The 21,427-nt window shown below is 37.2% G+C and overlaps 1 protein-coding gene across 1 annotated transcript; it reads left to right on the top strand.

The window, feature by feature from the left end:
* The first annotated feature begins 674 nt into the window (after window positions 1-674).
* On the top strand, window positions 675-20,990 carry SEC22B (SEC22 homolog B, vesicle trafficking protein). The gene is made up of 5 exons (XM_048216391.2): window positions 675-1,017; window positions 9,125-9,234; window positions 12,170-12,330; window positions 14,245-14,391; window positions 19,051-20,990. The coding sequence occupies exons 1-5, from the start codon at window positions 943-945 to the stop codon at window positions 19,203-19,205; spliced, it is 648 nt and encodes a 215-aa protein (XP_048072348.1). The 5' UTR covers window positions 675-942; the 3' UTR covers window positions 19,206-20,990.
* The last annotated feature ends 437 nt before the right edge of the window (window positions 20,991-21,427 follow it).

Genomic DNA, 21,427 nt, shown 5'->3' with positions numbered 1-21,427 from the left:
TCTTTTTTTTTAGTTTTACAAAACATGTTCACCTACATTTTCTCACCGAGTGTTCACAAAAATCCCGAGCGGTGGTTAATATCCCCATTTTAGAGATAAGGACACCAAAGTAAAGAGACATGGTAATACGTCTTCACGTAGGATGATGTAGAGGTCTTTCCAATAGGGAGTGAATGCCCAGTTACTGGAAGTACTATAGGAAGGCTACCCTGCTACCTATGATAAGGATGTAGCAGAGATCCCAGCTTTTGGATGGGTGACTGATTTGGTGATTTCTGATGTCCCATGGTTGGTCATTTTTTCACACATACAATACAATAGACATTTGTTTTTTACTGGAAACTGTTCAAGGATCTGGAAATATAGCATAAACAAACAAGCAAAAACCAACTGAACAAAAAAATCCTCAAGCAGACAAAAATCCCTGCCTAGAAATATATGAAATAGAAAGCATTATATATAAAACATATATAATATAAAATATGAAAATATATAGCTTGATTTTCGTTTTTTTCACATACTCTCCATCTATGCACCCATTCCATTAACTTCCACCACTCTTCCCAGCCCTCTCCCCAGGCTTAAAGTAGTGGGAACTAGAAAATTCTGTTTTAGTTCGTAAGCCACACCCCTCAAGGGTCAAGGTTTCTTCGAAGCGCCTAATCCAGAAAAGCGGGCGGGGCCTTGGAAGCTTCCGAAGGTGGAAGGCGAGACCGCGGAACTAGTGTTCTGGTAGTTGTGGTTCTCGGTGGGAAGCCAATTCTGAGGACCGGTAGTGGAACGCTCCAAAGCTAGTTTCCGGCCACCTCAGCGGGAAGCGCAGACGCAAGCAGCTGGATCTTCGGGAACTAAGATAGAGGTGTAACTGTTGTCGCAGCAGAGGAAGTCAGGACAACGTCTACGGCCATCCCGGCCAGTATTGGGTCCCTGTAGCCTGTGAAGATGGTGTTGCTTACGATGATCGCCCGTGTGGCGGACGGGCTCCCGCTGGCCGCCTCGATGCAGGAGGACGAACAGGTGAGCTCGTAGATCCCCGCGACCCCAAGTCCCTGCCTGAGCTCCGCTGTCAGTACCGGATTTCTTCTTAGAACGCAGAAGACCCTTGCGACCTCCCGTGCACTCTCGACCCCTCTGAATTGCTCTTTTATCCTTTGGCAGTGGAGGGACGGCTGGTGAGAAGAAATCTTTCCTGACGGAGGAGGTATATTTTTGTCTTACGTGTTTCTCTGTGGAAAGACGCTCCAGCCTATATAGGGATAGTTTCAGCCGATTGTGATCACCCGGTGTTGTGTAACTCTTAGAGACTTTGTTAAAAATGGGAATTTCTAATTTTCTGCTGCTGTTAAGGCTGACTAACAGGTCCTGGGAAAAATCAGCTCCTAAGTTCTTCAACCTCTTCTATTGTGGCACTTGATCCTTGACCTATCTTGATGACATCTTTTGAAAGTGGGTGAGATAATATTGCCACATATAGACACCTGTTTGAAGTTCAGTACAGTACTTTCTTTCAAGGTTATATCCAATTCCCACCTCCTCCAATAAGCCCTACTAAATTTAAATTTCGACTGTTCAAATTATAACTCCTATGTTGTATTCCTGTAATGCCTTGTACTTTTATTTTACTGTTTTCCTTTGTCTTGCAATAATTTGAATTTTCTAGGAGGCAGTAGGCAGATCTTAATCATCTTTGTGTTTCTCATAGCTTTTACAGCAGCAGTTTTGTGCTAGCATAAGTGCTCAAAAGTGTATTGAATTGATGAAAAAACAACAACAGCCCCAAATATCTTGAAAAGAAGCTGCATTAGAATCGCAAGAGAAATTTCTGGTGTGAGACAGGTTTCTGGATCAAGGTGGGGCCGTCTCTGAAGAAGGGAGGCTGAGAATGAAAATTATGTAACTTAATTAAAGTGAACAATTTTATTTTACTTTCTCATACATCCTAAGTAGTTAAAAAAACGAAACGAAACTCAAGGCCTGAAAAAAGGATGAGTTCTAGAAAGAAATATTTTGCACATATCTCTTCTTAGGCTTTTCATTCGTATATTCTTGGAAAAAAAAAAACCCTTATTGAACACATCAATTGTGTTAAGCATGGTGATAATACAGGAGGCTAGAGGACACAGTCCCTGCTTTCATGGAGCTTACAGTTAGTGGAAAAGCCAGAAAACTAATGAGCAATTATAATATAGGACAACTACTATAAAAGAGGAAGAAGGCTCTGTGGCTGTTTTACTTATGGAAAGGTAAAGATAAAAGGCTCTTTTACTTTATTCTTTTACCTTACAGAAAAGGTACCTAAGTTAGTTTTGGGAGACCAGGAAAAGTCTTCCCAGAAGAAATGACATCTAAGCTGACAGGACTGTCTAGTAATAAGGAAAGCTTCTATTTGGTTATATGTCTTTTTAGGTTTGACTTGGAAATATGTTTATTTTCACATTTAGGAGAATATTGATACAGATCATGAAGTCCAGGTAATGCTAAGTGAAATATTTTCTATTCATTGTACAAAACAAAGTCTAATCATTGGTACAAAATATGAAAAATACAGTGTGCCCTTAATTTTCAGTTGTGAAATACTTTTTTCCCAATTTGTTAAGAATTTTCTAGGACAACTCTACAGAAGGAGTGAAATTATTAAAATAAATGCAGGAACATGACTTGAACAAGGGAGATAGGGTGGGAAAATTCTCCTTGAAAGATATATATGTAGTTCGGGAAATTGTTTTCCCCAGGGATAAGTCCGGTGTGTTTATTGCATTGGATTTTAATGTGGGCAAAGAATACAAAATGAATTTGAAAGTCTACTTGATATTAGTAGCTCCTTACTCTGCCTTGATACTTTACTGAAAAAATAATTGATATATTATTGTGGGTTTTTTTAAAGATTTTATTTATTTGAGAGAGCATGTGGGTACACTCGCAAGTGGGGGGAGGGGCAGAAAGAAGAGTCCCAGGCCAACTCCATGTGGGGCTTGGGGCTCCATCCCACAACCCAAGATCACCACCCCAGCTGAAATCAAGAGCCAAAATCAAAAGAGTCGGTCGCTCGACTGACTGAACGACCCAGGTACCCCTATTGTGTGTTTCTTAATTTAATTCTGAATTAGGTGTTGGTCTACAAAGATGGGTTACTTTGTTAATTGATAAGGAAAGAAATTTTTCACAAAAGTATTTTTGAGAAGGCAATTCCATAGTTTTTTCCTTTAGGCATTTGGACTTTGAGGGCGCCTGGGTGGCTTAGCCCGTTAAGCATCTGCTTTTGGCTCAGCTCGTGGCCCTGGGGTCCTGGGATTGAGTCCTGCATTGAGCTCCCTGCTCTGTGGGGATCCTGCTTCTCCCTCTCCCTCTCTCTCTCTCTGTCTCTCATGAATAGATAAATAAAATCTTTAAAAAAATATTTGGACTTTGAATGGTAGAATCTTCCCTAAACTTTTAATGTCTGTAAAAATACGAATCCTAAATTCATTTTTATTTTGATCATAGTATACAGAACATATATAGAATACCTACTACATGCCAAGCATTGTGCCAAAGCCTGTCAGGTATATGACTTCATTCAATCTTCATATCAATCATGTTAGGATAGTTAGTATTATTATTCCCATTTATAGATAGGAATCTCCCACCTTAGAGACGATAGGTTTTTTGTATGAGTCAGGTAGCTAATAAGTAGCATAATGGAATTTTTCATCAGTTTCTTAATGTCAGCACTGTTGATATTTTAGGTCAAATAATTCTTTGTTGTCGGAAATGATCTTGTGCATTGTAGGATGTCTACTAACATCCCTGGCCTCTACGTCTTCGATGGCAGTAACTATCATCACCACCCTCTAGTTGTATAATACTTCCAGACATTGCCAGGTGTGATTGGCAGAATCACCCCTGGTTAAGAACCACTGATTTTTAATCAATATCTCTCTGACTCTAGACCAGAGCCGTAGTGCCTAACTGGTACACTTTACTGCCTTGTTCTAAAACTTTTTAATAATGTATTTACTTCTTAGGAGTCCAGAGGTAACTTTTTAAGAAATAGATGTTTCAACCAAATAGTTTTTATAGTTAAGTACCTTAATTGTTCAGTCCAGATAATTCAATGTACTCTTTCAGTGTTTTACACTGATCACAGATATCATATGTTAGATGGTTACTAGGTGCTAGTCTTGTACAGACTGCGTTATTACTGGAGATGAACAGTTATTCAGATAATACAATGAAGATTAAAATTTTAAAAATGATTTAGGCAGAGTATCTCATGCACTGTTTCCTCTGTGCTCAACTAGAAGTGTCAGCGTAGGGTGGTAGGGAGATGAACTTTTCTCTTCAAACCTGGATTCTGATATTCTGTTTCCTTTCTTGTACCTCTCTGGTATGTTTCTCCCTTTTGGATGTTTGCAATTTCTTCATCTATCTTTCTATTCTACCTCAGAATGAAGGGCGTTCTCTCTTCTTTCATTTTGCCCCAGCTCTGTGGACTTGAAGGTGTTTGATCTAACCAAGGATTCAGTGGGGAGCATCAAAAAAGCAGATAATCGGTTGTCCATTTAAACTGCCACACTCCCCCAATTATTGAGGGTTCATTAGTCACCTTACTGTAATTGCTTTTAGAGGAAAATGGTTGGTTCTTGGTGCTTCTGGCCTTTGACCGGCTGAGTTCAACAGGAATTTAAAAATGATAAGAGCTTAGCTAAACATTCTTGTAAAGACGAAAGGTGGCATTTGATATAATTATTCAGCAGTCCTAGGTGGTAACAATAAAAAGTATTATAGTTATTTGGTAAATTTCTTCCCTGTACCTTTTATATTATATATGAAATCAAATCCTAAATATGCTATTGGATGACCTCAAATTAGTTTCAGGATTTGTCTAGACATTCACATCCAATTCATTATTGGATTGCTAACACATCTTTCCATTATACTGTATACAAAGTTTATCAAGTTTGTTCTAGATGAAGTGGAAAACAGAATGAGGACATCTAATCTGTTTTTAGGTAGTCTGGTGACTGTGGGCCCTTTGTTCCTTTAACCTTGAAAGCAAACTGAGGGTCTGTGTGTACAGTAGTGAATATGTTGTTTTGTAAGATCTAGATCAGAGCTGCCACACAGTTTCTTGAGCATTTCCTGTGAATTAGATTTAATATCAAATAGTAAGATCACCCAGAAGGTGGATCTGCTATCACCAAAACAATTTTAATTGTAGTGGTGGTACAGCATGCTTGGGAACAGGGACTCCAGAACTAGACTGCCTGGGTTCAGTTCTTGTCCCTCCCCTTACTGGCTCCTAGTCCATGTGCAAGTTTTACTTCTCATGCAGTAAAATGGGCATGATAGTTCTATAATAGTTCTAATCACCTCACAGGATAATTGTAAAGATTATTTAAGTTAAATTACGTAAAGTGTTTAGAGCAGTGGCTGGCAGGGGCACCTGTGTGGCTCAGTTGGTTAAGCGTCTGCCCTCGGCTCAGGTCATGATCCCAGTGTTCTGGGATCAAGCCCGCATCAGACTCCCTGCTCAGTGGAGAGGCTGCTTCTCCCATTCCCCTCTGCCTGCTGCTCCCTCTTCTTGTGCACACACTCACTCTGTCTGTCAAATAAATAAACAAAATCTTTAAAAAAAAAAAGTTTAAAATAAAAAAGAACAGTGGCTGGCAGAAAGTGAATGCTTTCATTTAACTTTATTAATTTAAGATTTATTAATTTAAGATTTTATTAAGATTTTTCTGAAAAATTTTCTGGTTTTATTTTGCATTTCTTAAAGTTCATATTAGAACTGTTCATATTTGTGGGTTACAAATATGCAATAAACAGAAATGGGTAAATGAATAATTTTCCATTATAAAACTAGTCTGTGCTTACTCTAGAAAATTCAGTAAATATGTATAATCCTAAGGACCAAAATGTTAAATAGTATTACCAAAATCTGTACTTACATTATACCCATTTTAATGTATAACCTTAATTGTGTGTGTGTATCAGATTAAACAATGGGTAATACTGTAAGACTGTTCACCTAATTTTTTTCACTTAGTGTATAGTGAGTATCTTCTCATATCATTAAAAGTATACATTTTAATGGCTGTATAGTATTCCACTATATAAATATACCATATGTTATTTAACCAATTTCCTGTTCTATTACTGAACATTTGTTTTTTACTTTTATAATGCATTTATAGTTTTTTTAAACATATGATATGTATGTATATTTTCAAAGATACAGAATTGTTAGATAAAACAATATGCAAAATTTTATATTTTCTAATACAAAGTGCAAAAATGATTATCAGGAAGATTGTGCCAGCATTGCGTTCTCAGTGATGGTGATGCTAATGAAACCGACACTGTAAAATGTTGGTTGGCGTGCCATAATCTCCGTGTAATCTCAGTGTTCTGCAGTGGCAGTCGATGCTATGTTCATGATAAATCCCTGAAACTGTAGCATGTTTTTGGACATAGTTTTCTTTTATTTATTTATTTATTTATTTATTTATTTATTTATTTATTTGACAGAGAGACAGCCAGAGAGAGAGGGAACACAAGCAGGGGGAGTGGGAGAGGGAGAAGCAGGGCTCCAGCAGAAGAGCCTGATGTGGGGCTCGATCTCATAACACCGGGATCACGCCCTGAGCGAAAGGCAGACGCTTAACGACTGAGCCACCCAGGCGCCCCTGGACATAGTTTTCTGCAGTTGATACAGTTATTAGTCTTTTTCTCTTAGGTTGCAGTAATGTTTACAATACTTCTTATAAGGTCAAAGGATTTGTACCAGTCTGACAATTTTTTTGCCATTTTTTTCTTCAGCCGGTTCCTTTAAGGTGCTCACCTGCCTTTAGCTATCAAAAACAGTTTTACGTAACATCTGTGGTTGCAGTTACTTTTAAAATACCAATTTCTGAGTTCCACCTCTGAGATACTGATTTAATTGGTTTGGAGTGGGGGGAGATTGGGGTTGATTAGTTTTCGTACAACACCCAGGTGATTCTAGTGTAAAGCCAAGGTTGAAAAATCATTGATCAATGTTGATATTATTTCTTGGCACTTTAGTAACATTTCCAACTTTATTTGCATCCCCTTCTGTCTAATGTTGTGGGGTCAGATCTCTTCCAAGTGCCACATATATAATGGCATTGGTGAAGCAAACCATTCAAGTACCATTCAAATTTAGGAATGTAGGATATTATGCACTAGTTCAAAGCATGTAATAGTATTCACTCTCCTTTACTAGCTGACCAGTCATGAAAAAAAAATGCAATATGAATTAATATAATAATGTTACTGTATATTATAATGTTAATTATTGTAAAGTGTTGTTAATATATAAATATACACATGCATGCATACACATATATATGTTAATATAGAAAAATTTCTCAAGTGAAGAGTATTATAACAAGTCATTGCTGTAGGGGCAGTACTAAACAAGATAAATCTATAAATTGATACTTCTAGTGGTGTCTGCCTAACTCTCCTGGTTCATTTCATGCTTGTTTGCTTCCTTATTCATACTGAAATTTTCAGTTCATTTATTTTATTTTATTTTATTTTATTTTTACTTTATTTTACTTTATGTTAGATTTCATTTATTTGAGAGAGCTAGAGAGCACTAACCGGGGGGGGGGGGAGGAGAACACGAGTGGGGGAGAGGCAGACTCCCCCCTGAGCAGGGAGCTGGATACAGGGCTTAATCCCAGGACCCTGAGATCATGACCTGAGCTGAAGGCAGATGTTTAACTGACTGAGCCACCCAGGCGCCCCCAATTCATCATTTTAAATATAGTTAGAATCCAATACTTGTACATTTGCTTATCTGCCACTTTCATAATTTTATCATTGCTTCCTTGTTTTTACTCTTAGCTGAGTGGTTCACTGTCTAGAATTTTTTGGTTTCACTTTGTATTTTCTAAGTTACACCTCAGATCCAGTCATCAAATCTTTTGAGAAAGGACCTCAAATAAATGCTCTTTTAATGTAAACATTTAGTTATTAAACATCTATCAAGGAGAGACTGTCTTCTGGTTCAATTCAAAATAAATAATCCAAAATAAAATAATTGCTTTCTATCAAATGACGAAAGTGCCCCCCCTTCCTGGGTATGCCGTATGTGGGTGTATAAATAGTGTGTATTTGCTTTCCATTCCATGCTTTCCTGTTTGGATCTAATTGGTTAGTGAGGTATAATGTTCTCCTTTTGAGATGACGCTGCTATTTTCCTCGGGAGGCTCTTTTCCTTCTTTTTTTAAGATTATTAAACTATTTAGAAATTGTTCAAGAAAATATTGCCTGTAATTCTATCATCTGAATATTGTTATTTTCATTTTGCATGTGTATGTCCCTTTCTATGCAAACTCAGAAACCAAATAGATTTATTCAGTAAAGAATTTTTGACTTTCCCATCTCGGTCCTTACTCTTGCTCATTCTTACCCAGTTGCATTATAGTGTTCCTAGTAGTTTGCAGTTATGGGTGCGTACATTTAGTTTTGCTTAAATGTTCAATACTGTAACACTTTGTGGAAGATTTTGCTTGATATTCCAGGATAAAAATGAGATTCATCAGTCTGTTGTTCCCAGGATTTCCCCTGAGTCTAGAACATGTTGTGCAGTTAGGTGCCAGTAAGTGTGCAAGTGAAATGAGTTAGGAGGAGACCACTGACCTAATAGTGGAAAGAACACTGGATTGAAAGTTAAGAGTGCCTTAAAGATAGTTGAGAAGTACAATTTGCTTTTTTTTTTAAATTTTTTATTATGTTATGTTAGTCACCATATAGTACATCAGTTTTTGATGTAGTGTTTCATGATTCATTGTTTGCGTATAACACCCAGTGCTCCATGCAATATGTGCCCTCCGTAATACCCATCACCCGCCCAGCCCAATCCCCCACCTCCCTCCCCCCTGAGGCCCTCAATTTGCTTCTTAGCAAATAATGTGATTTTCTTGAACAACTAGAGGTTTGATCTTCCTTTTTGCTCTAGAAGTAGGCCATTTTTCTTTTGTTAAAATGAATCTTACTAACCTTTAATGAAGGACCTTATTTACATAGTGTCCTCATAGTATGATGCTGCTCATTAATTGTGACAGTGTTTTTTGTGTGTGGAAAATTCTTAAATGAAGGTGTCTTCTTTCAGTCTGGCCGGGATCTTCAACAGTACCAGAGTCAGGCTAAGCAACTCTTTCGCAAGTTAAATGAACAGTCCCCTACTAGATGTACCTTGGAAGCTGGCGCCATGACTTTCCAGTGAGTATAATTCTATTTCTTTGTGATCATTTAAGTATGAGATACAGTGGATATAAGTAATACCTGATAAGAATGGTAACAATTTTTTAAAAATAAAGAAAAATTTAAAAATATAAACTCTTCATGGAAGTAACTTCCCTGGCTCCAGTTTTGCAAAACAGAAATCTTGGTTTGTTTATTCAGTTTGCATACAATAAATTAACCTGTTACCCTGTGTTTAATGAATGCTATAACCATCATGCAGAAATAGATAATTTTTTGGGGCGCCTGGGTGGTGCAGTCATTAAGCGGCAGCCTTTGGCTCAGGACGTGATCCCCGCGTTCCGGGATCGAGTCCCACATCGGGCTCCTCCTCTGGGAGCCTGCTTCTTCCTCTCCCACTCCCACTGCTGTGTTCCCTCTCTCGCTGGCTGTCTCTCTGTCACAGAAATAAATAAAATCTTAAAAAAAAAAAAAGAAATAGATAATTTTTTGCTTTAGGAGCTTCTTAGAGCCAGATGTATGTAGATTAGTATTCTTACTCAAACGTTTACTAACAACATAACCTTGAACAACTCACATATTTCTCTAGGCCTCCGTTTCCTCTATAAAATAGGGAAAATGGTCATAGTTTTGTGAGGATGATTTAAGAGCATCTCAGTCAGTGGCTATAGACAATGCATATAGCCGGGAGAGGAATCAAAAGGACTTTCTTGGATTTCAAATTATTTACAAATAACTGGTATTAAATGTTTAATACATGTCAAGTTTGAGAGTGACAAAACAGGAAGGATTAAAAAAAAAAAAGAGGACAAGAAGATCAAGGGAAAATAAAATAGGATTAGCTTAGTTCCTATTTTGGGAACTCAGAGGCTAAGATAATACAGACCTGGGAGGGACTTGCTGTGTTTACCTTGAAAGGGGAAAAAAAAGATCACCCATCAGAAACAAACAAGTATACAAACCAAAATTAAAACAAAACCCTGGTTTATTGGTTAAGAAAGTAGTGGATATTAAGTTTTATTTAAAAAATTTTTTTTAACTTGTAAATTTTATGTATGTATGTATTTATTTATTTATGTATTTATTTTTGGTGGGCAGCGAAGCAAGGTTTATTGAGTGATAGTAAAGTTCATTGAATGATAGAGTACAAAGCTCCCAAAGAGGAAGGGGACCCCAGAAGGTTGCCTGGATATTAAGTTTTATAAGGTATTAATTTGTGTAGTATATGAAATATTTTCTATAAATCCAATTTTCAACATCAAAAAAATATATAGGCACCTAATTATATATAGTATCTTTATCTCTACCATGGGTTAGGAGCAAAAAACCTAGGGAAGTTCTAGTGGAATTGAAATGTTTTTCTTCTGTATGGTTCCTTTAGGAACTTTATAATCTCTTCTCATCCATTATTTCCATCTAAGAGCTATTTATTAAAGATTATCCTTTGCCAAACCATATGTTAAGTTCTGCCTTTAATGTTTGTAGCTTTTATGAGCTTCTCTTATTAGCAGAGAGAAACATATTCAGACAACTAAACTATGATACCTTAGGGCAAGAAATGCTATAATTTGGTTATAAATGAAATGCTTTGGGACTAGAGAGAGGGAAGCAATAAATTCCCATTTTTAGGGTATAAGTTTGAGGAAAAGGGGTAGAGAGAGGGGAGAATACAGAGAAATTTTATGAATAAAACTATAGTAGAATCGAGCATATGAAAATGAACAAGGTTTCTCCAGGTACATAAAAGAGTATTACAATTAGAAATATATATGTATATATAAGCAGAAGTCCATGAGGATGTAAAATAACTAAGTTTGGAGAACAGCATGATGGAATGCGGCCTACACCTGTTTTGGAACCACAAGTATTATATCAAAGAGTGTGATTTTATTTTATAGGTATTAGGGAACCCTGAGAGTCTTTAAGCAGGGTAATATGGTCATATTTACTCTTTAGGAATAAAACTGGAAGTTTAGAAGATGGTCTAGATTGAAGGCAAGGAGAGCAGCTGATTCAGATGCCCAAGCAAGAGAGTATCATCATCATTATCATCATCATCATTATCATCACAAGGGGCCTGAGAGATCATATGATATACTGTAAACTGCTCTGTGGAGTCCTAGGGTGCATTAGGAGCCACGTAGTAAGGGTAGGGATAGGGGTATATATAATGCTTTGTGCCCTTATACTCCTACTTAAACTAATGACCTTGTGATTTTATTTGATGTACATATTGGTCTTCTGAATATAATTATTGCTGAAATAAAGAGTACTGTGGCTAAGAAGACATTTGGAAATCACTGAGTAACCTAACCTCTTTCTAAGACATCTCAGACATGTAGTCATAAAGCTCCTTCCAGAGTGCCAGGGAGCTAAGAGGAAGATAGTTCTGTTATTGGATACTGGATAGTTGATACGGAGTTCTGTCCTGGGAATTAGGGAATATTATTTGTCCTAAGGTCATTATCTGTATCTGGTAAACGTTGTGGCATTAACTTCCAACTTCTAGGTATCCACAGAAATTTCCAGTCCACTCTTCTTCTTATAACTGGAAGGAGTTTAAATATATGTATACTTGTTTCCATATATAATCAGAAGGTAGATGGAGTCACAACTCTGAGTTTTCAAGAAAAAGTCTTAGGTATTAAGATATTTTAGCTGAATTATATAATAAATAAACAATTATAATAAACATGTTTAAATATTCCTTTTGGAATATAATTCTAATAATGGGATGATGTTTGCTTTCTGATACCAAAGATTTGTGGTTTGAAATTGATTTTCTGATTTAGCTAGACTCAAAGGCTAGAATATTTTCAAAAGTTTGTAAGGCACCGAGAGTCTGCTTCAAGTTGTTGGGTGTATTGTTATTCTACAGACAACTTTTTCTTGTTGTTTTTCTGTTGTGTTTTTTTTTTTGTTTTTTTGTTTTTTTGTTTTTTTGTCTCTCCAGCTACATTATTGAGCAGGGAGTTTGTTATTTGGTTTTGTGTGAAGCTGCCTTCCCTAAGAAATTGGCTTTTGCCTACCTAGAAGATTTGCACTCAGAGTTTGATGAACAGCATGGGAAGAAGGTGCCCACTGTGTCTAGGCCCTATTCCTTTATTGAGTTTGGTAAGTTTTTTGCCCTTCATCTCTATATCAAGAGAGCAAACAATATGGAGAAGCTGTTTGTTACATTGATAATAATTTTGACACTTTTTTTCTGATGTTTACTTACTGAAGTTTTGAATTCTGTCTCTTCCATCTCTTTTTGTCCTTCTGAATGAATGAGACTTCTTATAAGTAATTTTCTCTGGTCTTTTGATCTTTTTCTTAGAACTTGTTGCCCTTTGCCCTTTTTTGTGATTTGGTTTGATTCGTCATCAGAACTGTGCCCAAAGATCTACTTGACTGGTATATAGTAGCTGAGTTCTCCCCGCCCCCAGTAAGGTTCATTTTCTGGAGATCAGAATTTGGAAATCAGAAAGAAGGTATTTTGTTTCTTTCAGATCCTCTAATTAAAAAAAAAAAAATACTGGAAGAGGTATGATGGGGGGGAATAACATTTATTACATGCATAAATAGTGAGTATGGGTGTCCATGTACATTAATTACAGAAAGATTCATCACCAGTAAAGTATCTGATGGCAGTAAATCAAAGGAAATGTTTTGGGTACCCTAAGTAGAAGAAGTACGAGTAAGTATGATTAGGCGACATTACTGATATTTTTAGTTAAAAAAGAAATTGGTTTTACTGTTTCCGAATTTCTGAAGTGTTTCCAGTTTGCTAGATAAATGGTCGTCTTACTTTTTAGAAATAAAGAAAATTCAGCAAAACATTCTACTGTTTCATAACTATAAACTCTGCAAGTGCTAATTTTTATAACGTCTGGTTTTTCAAATTTTGTTTTGAAGATAATAAAGGTCCAGTAAACCCAAGAAAAAAATAAGACTGCTGTATCAAGGTCACACGGGAAATACTTGGTACACTTGAATTAACTTAAAGGCTTATATACAAAGATGAATGGGTTATAGGTGAACCACAAAGTACAGTAACCTGAGATCAGTAACATAGTAATTGTTTTCATCCCTAGGCCTGAAGGGATAAGAGAAAGCATCAGTTTCTGGAACTGCAAAGGAGAAAATTTATAGAGAAGACCAACTTGAGAGGAGCAGTAACTCTGGTTGGAGGGATACTGCCAGGCTAGGGTGACTTCTCAGGGAGAGGTTGGGAATAAATACTCTAACATCACTGTCTACTCTCATGCCTTACCCTTGGAGTTCCCACATTGGCTGAACCTAACTGGAAGCTCCAGGGTAAGGAACCCACAATGTAGTCCATGCAGGTCAGCTTCCCGGGGCAAAAAGCATGGTGCACAAAGGTGGAGAGGAGGTCTAAAGAGGCAAATGAGAGGTATCCAGCTCATATAACTTACGATTTTTGCCAAAAGTTGAAAATATGGTCTTTAATAATAAGTCATTCTTTTTACAGTTTTGAGAAATACAGACATGGGCTAACCATGAATAAGACTGCACTTTTATAGTGGGATTTTGCTTTATCTGAAGTTTAAGAACAGAGTGAAATTAGGAATATATGTTAAAGAAAATATTTTAAAACAATGTTTTTCCCCATTCCCCCTAAGAGAGAGAATAACTCTTGCCATGTTAACCTGTAGTGATGCTAGATTGTTGCCAGGATCCTTTTCAGGGAATATAAAGAATTAAGTAGTGAAACCCCAAGGATCCTTGGAACATGTTTTGAAAGTCTCTCCTTTCAGGAAAGGCTTACTGCAGTGGTTCTTAATTTCTCTAAGGACCCTGAGAGCAAAGACTTCTCATTTGGAGGTGTGTAGAGGACATTTCTCTTGAATGGTCATCTGTCTACATTTTACAAATGAAGAAATCAAAACTCAAATTTTGATGCTCTCTCAAGAGCTTGCTTAGTCATGGACAGTTGCTGATCCAGGGCTAAACTCAAAACTTCCTATTCCCTACAGTACTTCGATGGACAAAGTTGCTCATGGTCACTTTTCTTCATTATCCTAGACACCTACATTCAGAAAACCAAGAAGCTCTACATTGACAGCCGTGCTCGGAGGAACCTAGGCTCCATCAACACTGAATTGCAAGATGTGCAGAGGATCATGGTGGCCAATATCGAAGAAGTGCTGCAACGGGGAGAAGCACTCTCAGGTATGTAAAGCATTAAGCGTCTTACAAGCAAGGGTAGCTTATTTTGGGGTGTTTTTTTTTTTTTTGCTGTCAGATTCTGTCTAGCACTGTTAAGAATTCACCTCTTAGAGATAGATTACATTACAAAACTTCCAATATAATGTTTTTTTTTTTCCTAGCATGATTAGTTTTTGTTGAGTTGGAATGGTGTGAAGATTTCATTCCATATCAGAAGCAATTACTGCTTCCAAGATATTTACAACATTAAGTAAATATTTACAGAAACACTTACATAAGTTAAGGGAAATGAAAAGAAGAATGAGAGGAAATTGTCAAAGATTTATTGCCATGGTTTCCTGACTAGCCACTTTGGGAGACTTTGTTGCTGCCAGATCAAATGTCATAAATGCCATTTTTATCAAGGCATTCCTCTGCTGAAAAACTTAAAATCTGTAACTACAAGATAAGATCTAGTCTGGTTTCAACTTACTTTTCCTTCTTACCACATGCTTGTAATGTGCAAGGCATTGTGTTCTCTGTAATGGAAGATAAGGAGATTGTAAACTTCTTTCATGCTCTCTAGTTCACAGACGTCAGCCAGGTCAGCTTCTTCACCATCCCGGACCTGTTCTTTTAAGATCCAGACAAGAACTACCTCCTCAAAGAAGCCTTCCTTTAGTCTAATAGCCCACATCACATTAATCTTCTTTTGTCCTTTAAACTCTTAAGACACTTAGCTATGTAACGTTTTTTAAGCACATAATGGGTATGTGTTCATGTATGTGTACCTGCGTACTTACCTAATTTGCCTTAAAATATACATATTTACTTAATGTTTAAATGTTACCTAAGTGTTTAATGTACTCTTTAAATGTAGTATTTATGTATTTCATATCTATTTCATATACTTGTTTTATTTCTGTCACAGTAATGATCACAAATAGATGCCTTAATGAGTATTTAATGAACTCAGCCTTGTGACATTATCATGAGTAAATGCGTTTTCCTTCATTAGGGACTGCAGATCGTAACCTTTATGTTAGTAGTCAGCAGTTGTTCCAGCATATAGCTTCACACTCTTTAAACATCAAATTTTGGATGAGTTGAGTCTGTAAATTTTCATCATAACAGCCTTACTGTTTCTACCTGGGATAAAATAGATCAGAACAGGAACTTTTCTTAAATCTAAAATTTATATATTGTTAGTTTATCAAAAGTGTAAAAAGATTCTCTTCTAGTGCTTTGCTGGTTACTACAAAGCTGATGTGCTGATTGGAAAAAGAAGACAGTTGACCTTTGAACAGTGTGAGGGTCAGGGGCTCCACATATAACTTTTGACTTCCCGAAAACTTAACTACTAATAGCCAAGTGTTGACCTTTAGTATAAACAGTCAATTAACATGTTATTTTGTATGTTACACATATTATATACTGTATTCTTAACAATAAAACAAGTTAGAGAAAAGAAAATGTTGCTAAAATCATAAGGAAGAGAAAATACATCTACAGTATTCTATGAAAAAAATCTGTGTATAAGCGGGATGCACACAGTTCAAACCCATGTTGTTTAAGGGTCACCTGTACGTTTCTAATCTTAATAACTTCATCTAATTGGGAAGATAAGAACAAGGTCATTGTCACAGAGTAATTTATAGATAGTATAAGGGAAAAGACATCAATTGGACACTTTGTGTTAGGCAGTATGGTAGGGGGACTTTCTTTCTTTCTTTACTTTCTAAGATTTTATTCATTATTTGTCAGAGACAGAGAGCAGAAGCAGGGGGAGCGGCAGGCAGAGGGAGGAGCAGGCTCCCCGCTGTGCAAGGAGCCCGATGCAGGATTCGATCCCAGGACCCCAGGGTCTTGACCTGAGCCAAATGCAGACGCTTAACCACCTGAGCCACCCAGGCGTCCCATGGGACTTCATTTTTTTAAAGATTTAATTTATTTGAGACAGAAAGAGAAAGAGAGTGAGAGCATGAGCTGGGGGAGGGGCAGACAGAGAGGGGGAGAGAGAATCTCAAGCAGATGCCACACTGAGCACAGAGCCTGATGTGGGGCACGATCCCACGACCCTGAGATCATGACCTGAGCCAAAAATCAGGAGTCCGATGCTTAACCCACTGAGCCACCCAGGCACCTCAGGGGGACATATATACATCTTACTTATGCTTTAGAGTAATCCCTTGTGAGTTGGGTGGTGTCAAACCAGTTTTACAGATAAAGAAGCAGACTCAGAAAAGTTAGGTAGCTTGCTTTTAGTCACACTGCTAGTGCCTGGCAGAATTCATTGGCTTCTGCAGGTCCTTGTCCATCTTCAGTGTGTGATAGTTTTAAACAGATATATGAACAATAAGAGCTGTAAAATATAGCAGGAAGTAGATAATGTGAAGTGAACAGGGAAGATTTCTTGAATTTGGATAGATCAGGAAGAAATGAAGAGTGGTATTTTAAGAGGGAGGAAGAAAAGCTTATCTGAATAGAGCATATCTGAAGGATAGTGATAAGATTAGCCTACCTCAAAAAATGTTTTCTTCCTCTTTAAGCTTCTTCATAATAAGAATCCATCTTTTATGCCTTCTTTCTCTTTCTAATTTTTTAAAAAGATTTATTAGTTTATTTGAGAGAGGGAGAGAGAGGGCACGTGATGGGGAGGGGCAGAGGGAGAGGGAAAGAGAGTCCCCAGTGGACTCTGTGCTGAGCGCAGAGCCTGCTGCGGGGCTTGATCCCAGGACCCTGAGATCACGACCTGAGCTGAGACCAAGAGTTGGTCCCCAATCAACTGCGCCGCCCAGGTACCCCTCTAAGTGAGTGAGCAGGGAGGAGGGACAGAGGGAGAGAGAGTCTTAAGAGATTCCCCACTGAGCACAGAGCCCAACGTGGGGCTTGATCTCACGACCCTGAGATCACGACCTGAGTCGAACAAAGAGTTGGACACCTAACTGCCTCTACCACTCAGGCACCCCTCTGTCTAATTTTTAGTTTTAGAGCTAGCCTGTCTTGCATTTAAGACCTAAGAGTAGTTCCTATGGGTTCTTTCAGCAATATGAAAGTATGCCCGTTTTTACTGCCTAAAATAGCTGTTTAAGCCATGGGTTTTGTTTTTTCATTCAGAGGTGTCATCCTATTAGACTGTAAGTTCCCCCAAATAGAGGGGTTGTGTATGTTGTGATCATCATTGTATCTTTTGGCACTTTGCTTTGTGCCTATAACATAAATATATGCTCAGTGACTTCTCCCAGTAGTGGCTTTGTCTTTACTATATCATGTATTTCCAAAAGTTTCTATGTAAAGGAATTCTCTTAACTATTGCTTATTTCATATGACCTAATATTTGTTCTGCTGCCCAGTTATTCTCAGCAGATTTAGATTCATTTAGCAAATATTTATTTTTTGATCCCTAACTATTGCCAGACTCTGTTCTGGGCATTGGGGATGTAGCAATAGACATAGCAGTTAAAAACCTCTATCCAATGGAGTGTCCATTTTAGTAGACTGGCTGGAAAGATTCCGTACAGCATTGTCATGGTTATTTCTCATCTCCTAACTTTTCTTATGTGACTAAGTGTTTTTCTTACAGGACAAATTGCTAATTTAGAAGCGGCTGTCATTCTTTTGTCGTTAAGTAATGCCACATTTCTCAATCAATTCAGTCTCTTATTAAGCAACTCCAAATATTCCAGAAGTATTTAAGGAAGAACAGATTCATATTGCAAAATAGTTTTTTTCAAAAATTTAAAGAAGCAAAATGATCAGAATTCATTTATGTCACACTGAGAATGTGTTTTTATTATTAAAATATGTCATGTATTTTAGTCCATTCTAGCTTGTATCCCTTTGGTTGCTTCTCTAAGTGCTCAGTTAACAGTTACAGAAGGCAGTGACATTACAAATGTCCTTTTAGAATAACAAAACTTTACAAAAGTTCATTTAGTAGGTATTGGTGTTTTTCCAGCACTTGTGATTATATTTTAGTTACAAGACAACTTTCCTGTGTCTGTTGAAATATAATTTCTGGTAGCATCGTAATAATTTTTACCACGTGGTAAATTTGGGAATTTGGTAGCAGTCTCCATTAAGATATAGCTCAGTACTCTGTTTCTGAGTCATTGAATTTTCTGTTTGCCTGAGCCTTATCTTTCATGGATTATCATTTTTCAAGATATGAGAGAATATAGTTTAGACCATTAAATGATGATGAAGGTGATTATTATCAACTAACACTTCTCAAAGGCTTATCATATGCGAAGATTGTGTTCACTTTACAGGCATTCTTATGTACCTATAATCCTGTGGTACAGTAGTGTTATTATCCTCATTTTATAGATGATGAAACTGGGTCTTAGTAGAAACTGAGTGAATTGGCCAATGTCACATGGCTGGTGCAGCTGAGATTTGAACCAGACTCTGAGACCAGAGCCAGCACTCTTAATCACCTCACAGTACAGCCTCAAGAATTTGAACATAATTTAATCTGGTAACTTTAAAATTCAGTGTAGATTTTGCTTCAGGATCATGGGTTAATCAGTGTATGCAACCTAACCCTTAAAATAAAAATGATAGTTTAAGCTTCATGGTTGTTTGATATGGTCCCACTTATTTATGTTATTTTTATGCTTAATACATTAGACAGACTACTTCAGGGACTAATTACTGTTTTCCTTTTTTCCTCTTTGACAGCGTTGGATTCAAAGGCTAACAATCTGTCCAGTCTGTCCAAGAAATACCGCCAGGACGCGAAGTACTTGAACATGCGTTCCACTTATGCCAAACTTGCAGCAGTCGCTGTATTTTTCATCATGTTAATAGTGTATGTGCGATTCTGGTGGCTGTGAAGTAGTGAATCCAGTCACTGGCATGGGTGAACCTAGAGCCCGGCAGGTGTATGTTTTCAGGAAGCTGAGCTCACAGAGATGTGTATTAGAATTCCAAGTGGAACTTCTGCCTCTAAAGACCTTGCAAGGAAAGACATGTCCTGAAAATGAAATGTTACACCTCATTTAATGAAGCTTACCCCTTTGTAGAAAGTCTCATTTGGGGGCAGAGGCTTTCTCTGGGTGCTAAGCTGTATACGTTAGGGAACAGTAGATTGTTTTATTTTGTTTTTTTCCCTCCCAGTGTTTTTACATTTTTAAAACAGCACTGAGTGGGGCATTTTCTTTCTCTAATGGAGCCATCAGTGAGATCTGGCTTAGCCAACCTGTGCTAGCAACAGTCTGAAATTCCTTCAGAAGAGGCAGCCTGGTGGGAAGTTTTTTGACTCTAATCAACATTCCTTTTGTTGGTGACATTTGTGATTTTCAGTTTTTGATGGCCTTGTAAACAAGACTCCACTATGTGAAGGTTAATTGCTGTGCTGCAAAGATCTTGTCTGTTGGCCCCTGTAGGAAGTTAACCTTTGTTGTTTTATGACATTTTGCTTATTGCACAACTGCTTTAGGGTTAAATGAATTATATTAAGATGCCTTGAAATTATATTATAGCACTCCTTGATTAAGAAGCTAAAGTGTTTTTTGTCATTTACTCCTTAAAAGACTTAAATTTAGTTTGGGACATTCTTAATTTTATCTTTCAGCATCTGGTTTGTATTAATAGAAGAGTAAGTACAGCATACACGTAGCCAGAGTCCCCTGACTTAATGGGAAGAAAAGGCCCAGCCTGTCACTACAGCTTTATCCTGCCCCTTCTTACTTTCTCCACTGTAGTTTTCCCCACTCTCTTTTCCTCCTGCTGACATTTTAAAAATTCCTCTGCGTCCAGTAGTTTCATGTCCATAAGCATCCTCTCAGGATATTCTCAAATTTCAAAATGGAAAATGTTTAGCCGTGTTGTTAGATTTCAATTTTTATAGAGCAACTACTCAAACTACTAAATATATATATCTGAGAAAGCCTCTGAGAACACCTCGTATCTGCTTCAGTTTATGTAAATTCTCTGAGAATGTTCTAGAGATAGATAACTCATTTAAGTGGCTTCTATTAACAAATAAAAGTACCTGTGATTTTTCCCTTTTTTGCTCAGGGATGATGGGGATTTCCTTTACCTTCTGAGGTAGAATTTTTTAAATGGGGAAAATAGACCTTTTAAATATGATCACAAGGGTCTACAGTATAACCTAGAATTTACACATACTGCAAATATTTCTTTAAGTCATACAGGAAAATGAGCCAACTTCTTACTTCTTAATATCTTTGGAGAGAACTTTAACTAGTAAACAATTTTATAACTAAGGGATCATCAAAGCTACTGTCCTGATTCCTGATAGAGAAAAAAAATCCGATTTCCTTATAACAAAGCAAGAAGAAATAGCTTATTTCGTTCCTGATAATTTACAGAACTAGAATACATTTTTTTTTCTTTCCATTTTGGATCTAAGTCTGCCAATTGGAGTATGTGCATGAAATACGAAGTTACTTTTTATAGAGAATAAGTGCTTTTAAGTCCCTACAAGGCTTGTCCCTAGAGTAATGATGTTGGTAGTAAAAGCCCAAAAGTCTGAAAACCTTAGTGGTACCATAGCATTTGGTTCTTCTGTAGGAGTGGAGAGTGGCAGCTCGTTGTTGAGAGTTGCATGTAGCAACCAAGTGGCCAGCAATGAAATAAATACTTCTAGAATGTTCCTTAAGTGTGAAGTTTTGTTATCTAGTTATTTTATGTACACATAGCTTTCTGGGTACATTTCTACCAAACTCATTGGGTTAATTAAAAAATTAGAATGGAGGCAGAATGATGAAGAAAGGAATGAGAAAGTGATTTCCTGTTATGACGGTAGAAAAATGAGAACAAGAGAGTCATGTTGTGGCTCCTGCTTCTGTTCTTTATTGGAGGTAGTGGGAAGATCCAACCAGATGAAATGATCCGCAACCAACAGGCATCTAAAATAGAATGTGATAAATACTGTCTAGTGTTATTGGGGGCACATTAAGAAAGGACACCTAATTTACTTTAGGAAGGAGTGCGGTAAGAGAAGGAGAATGAGGTATTCTAGACAGAGTCAATAGTTTGGCAATATCATGTTAGGAATGGTAATTAGCTTGGTTCAACTTAACTCATTGGG

Source organism: Ursus arctos, unplaced genomic scaffold (genome assembly GCF_023065955.2).
Source record: "Ursus arctos isolate Adak ecotype North America unplaced genomic scaffold, UrsArc2.0 scaffold_12, whole genome shotgun sequence".
NCBI lineage: Eukaryota > Metazoa > Chordata > Mammalia > Carnivora > Ursidae > Ursus > Ursus arctos.
The sequence above is the reverse complement of the archived record's forward strand: the minus strand, read 5'-3'. Positions and strand labels throughout refer to the sequence as shown.

Coding starts and splice junctions, on each gene's coding strand:
- SEC22B (XM_048216391.2), top strand. CDS start 943: ATGGTGTTGCTTACGATGATCGCCCGTGTGGCGGACGGGCTCCCGCTG. Junction 1,018..9,124: donor CGATGCAGGAGGACGAACAG/GTGAGCTCGTAG, acceptor GTCTTCTTTCAG/TCTGGCCGGGATCTTCAACA. Junction 12,331..14,244: donor CTATTCCTTTATTGAGTTTG/GTAAGTTTTTTG, acceptor TCATTATCCTAG/ACACCTACATTCAGAAAACC.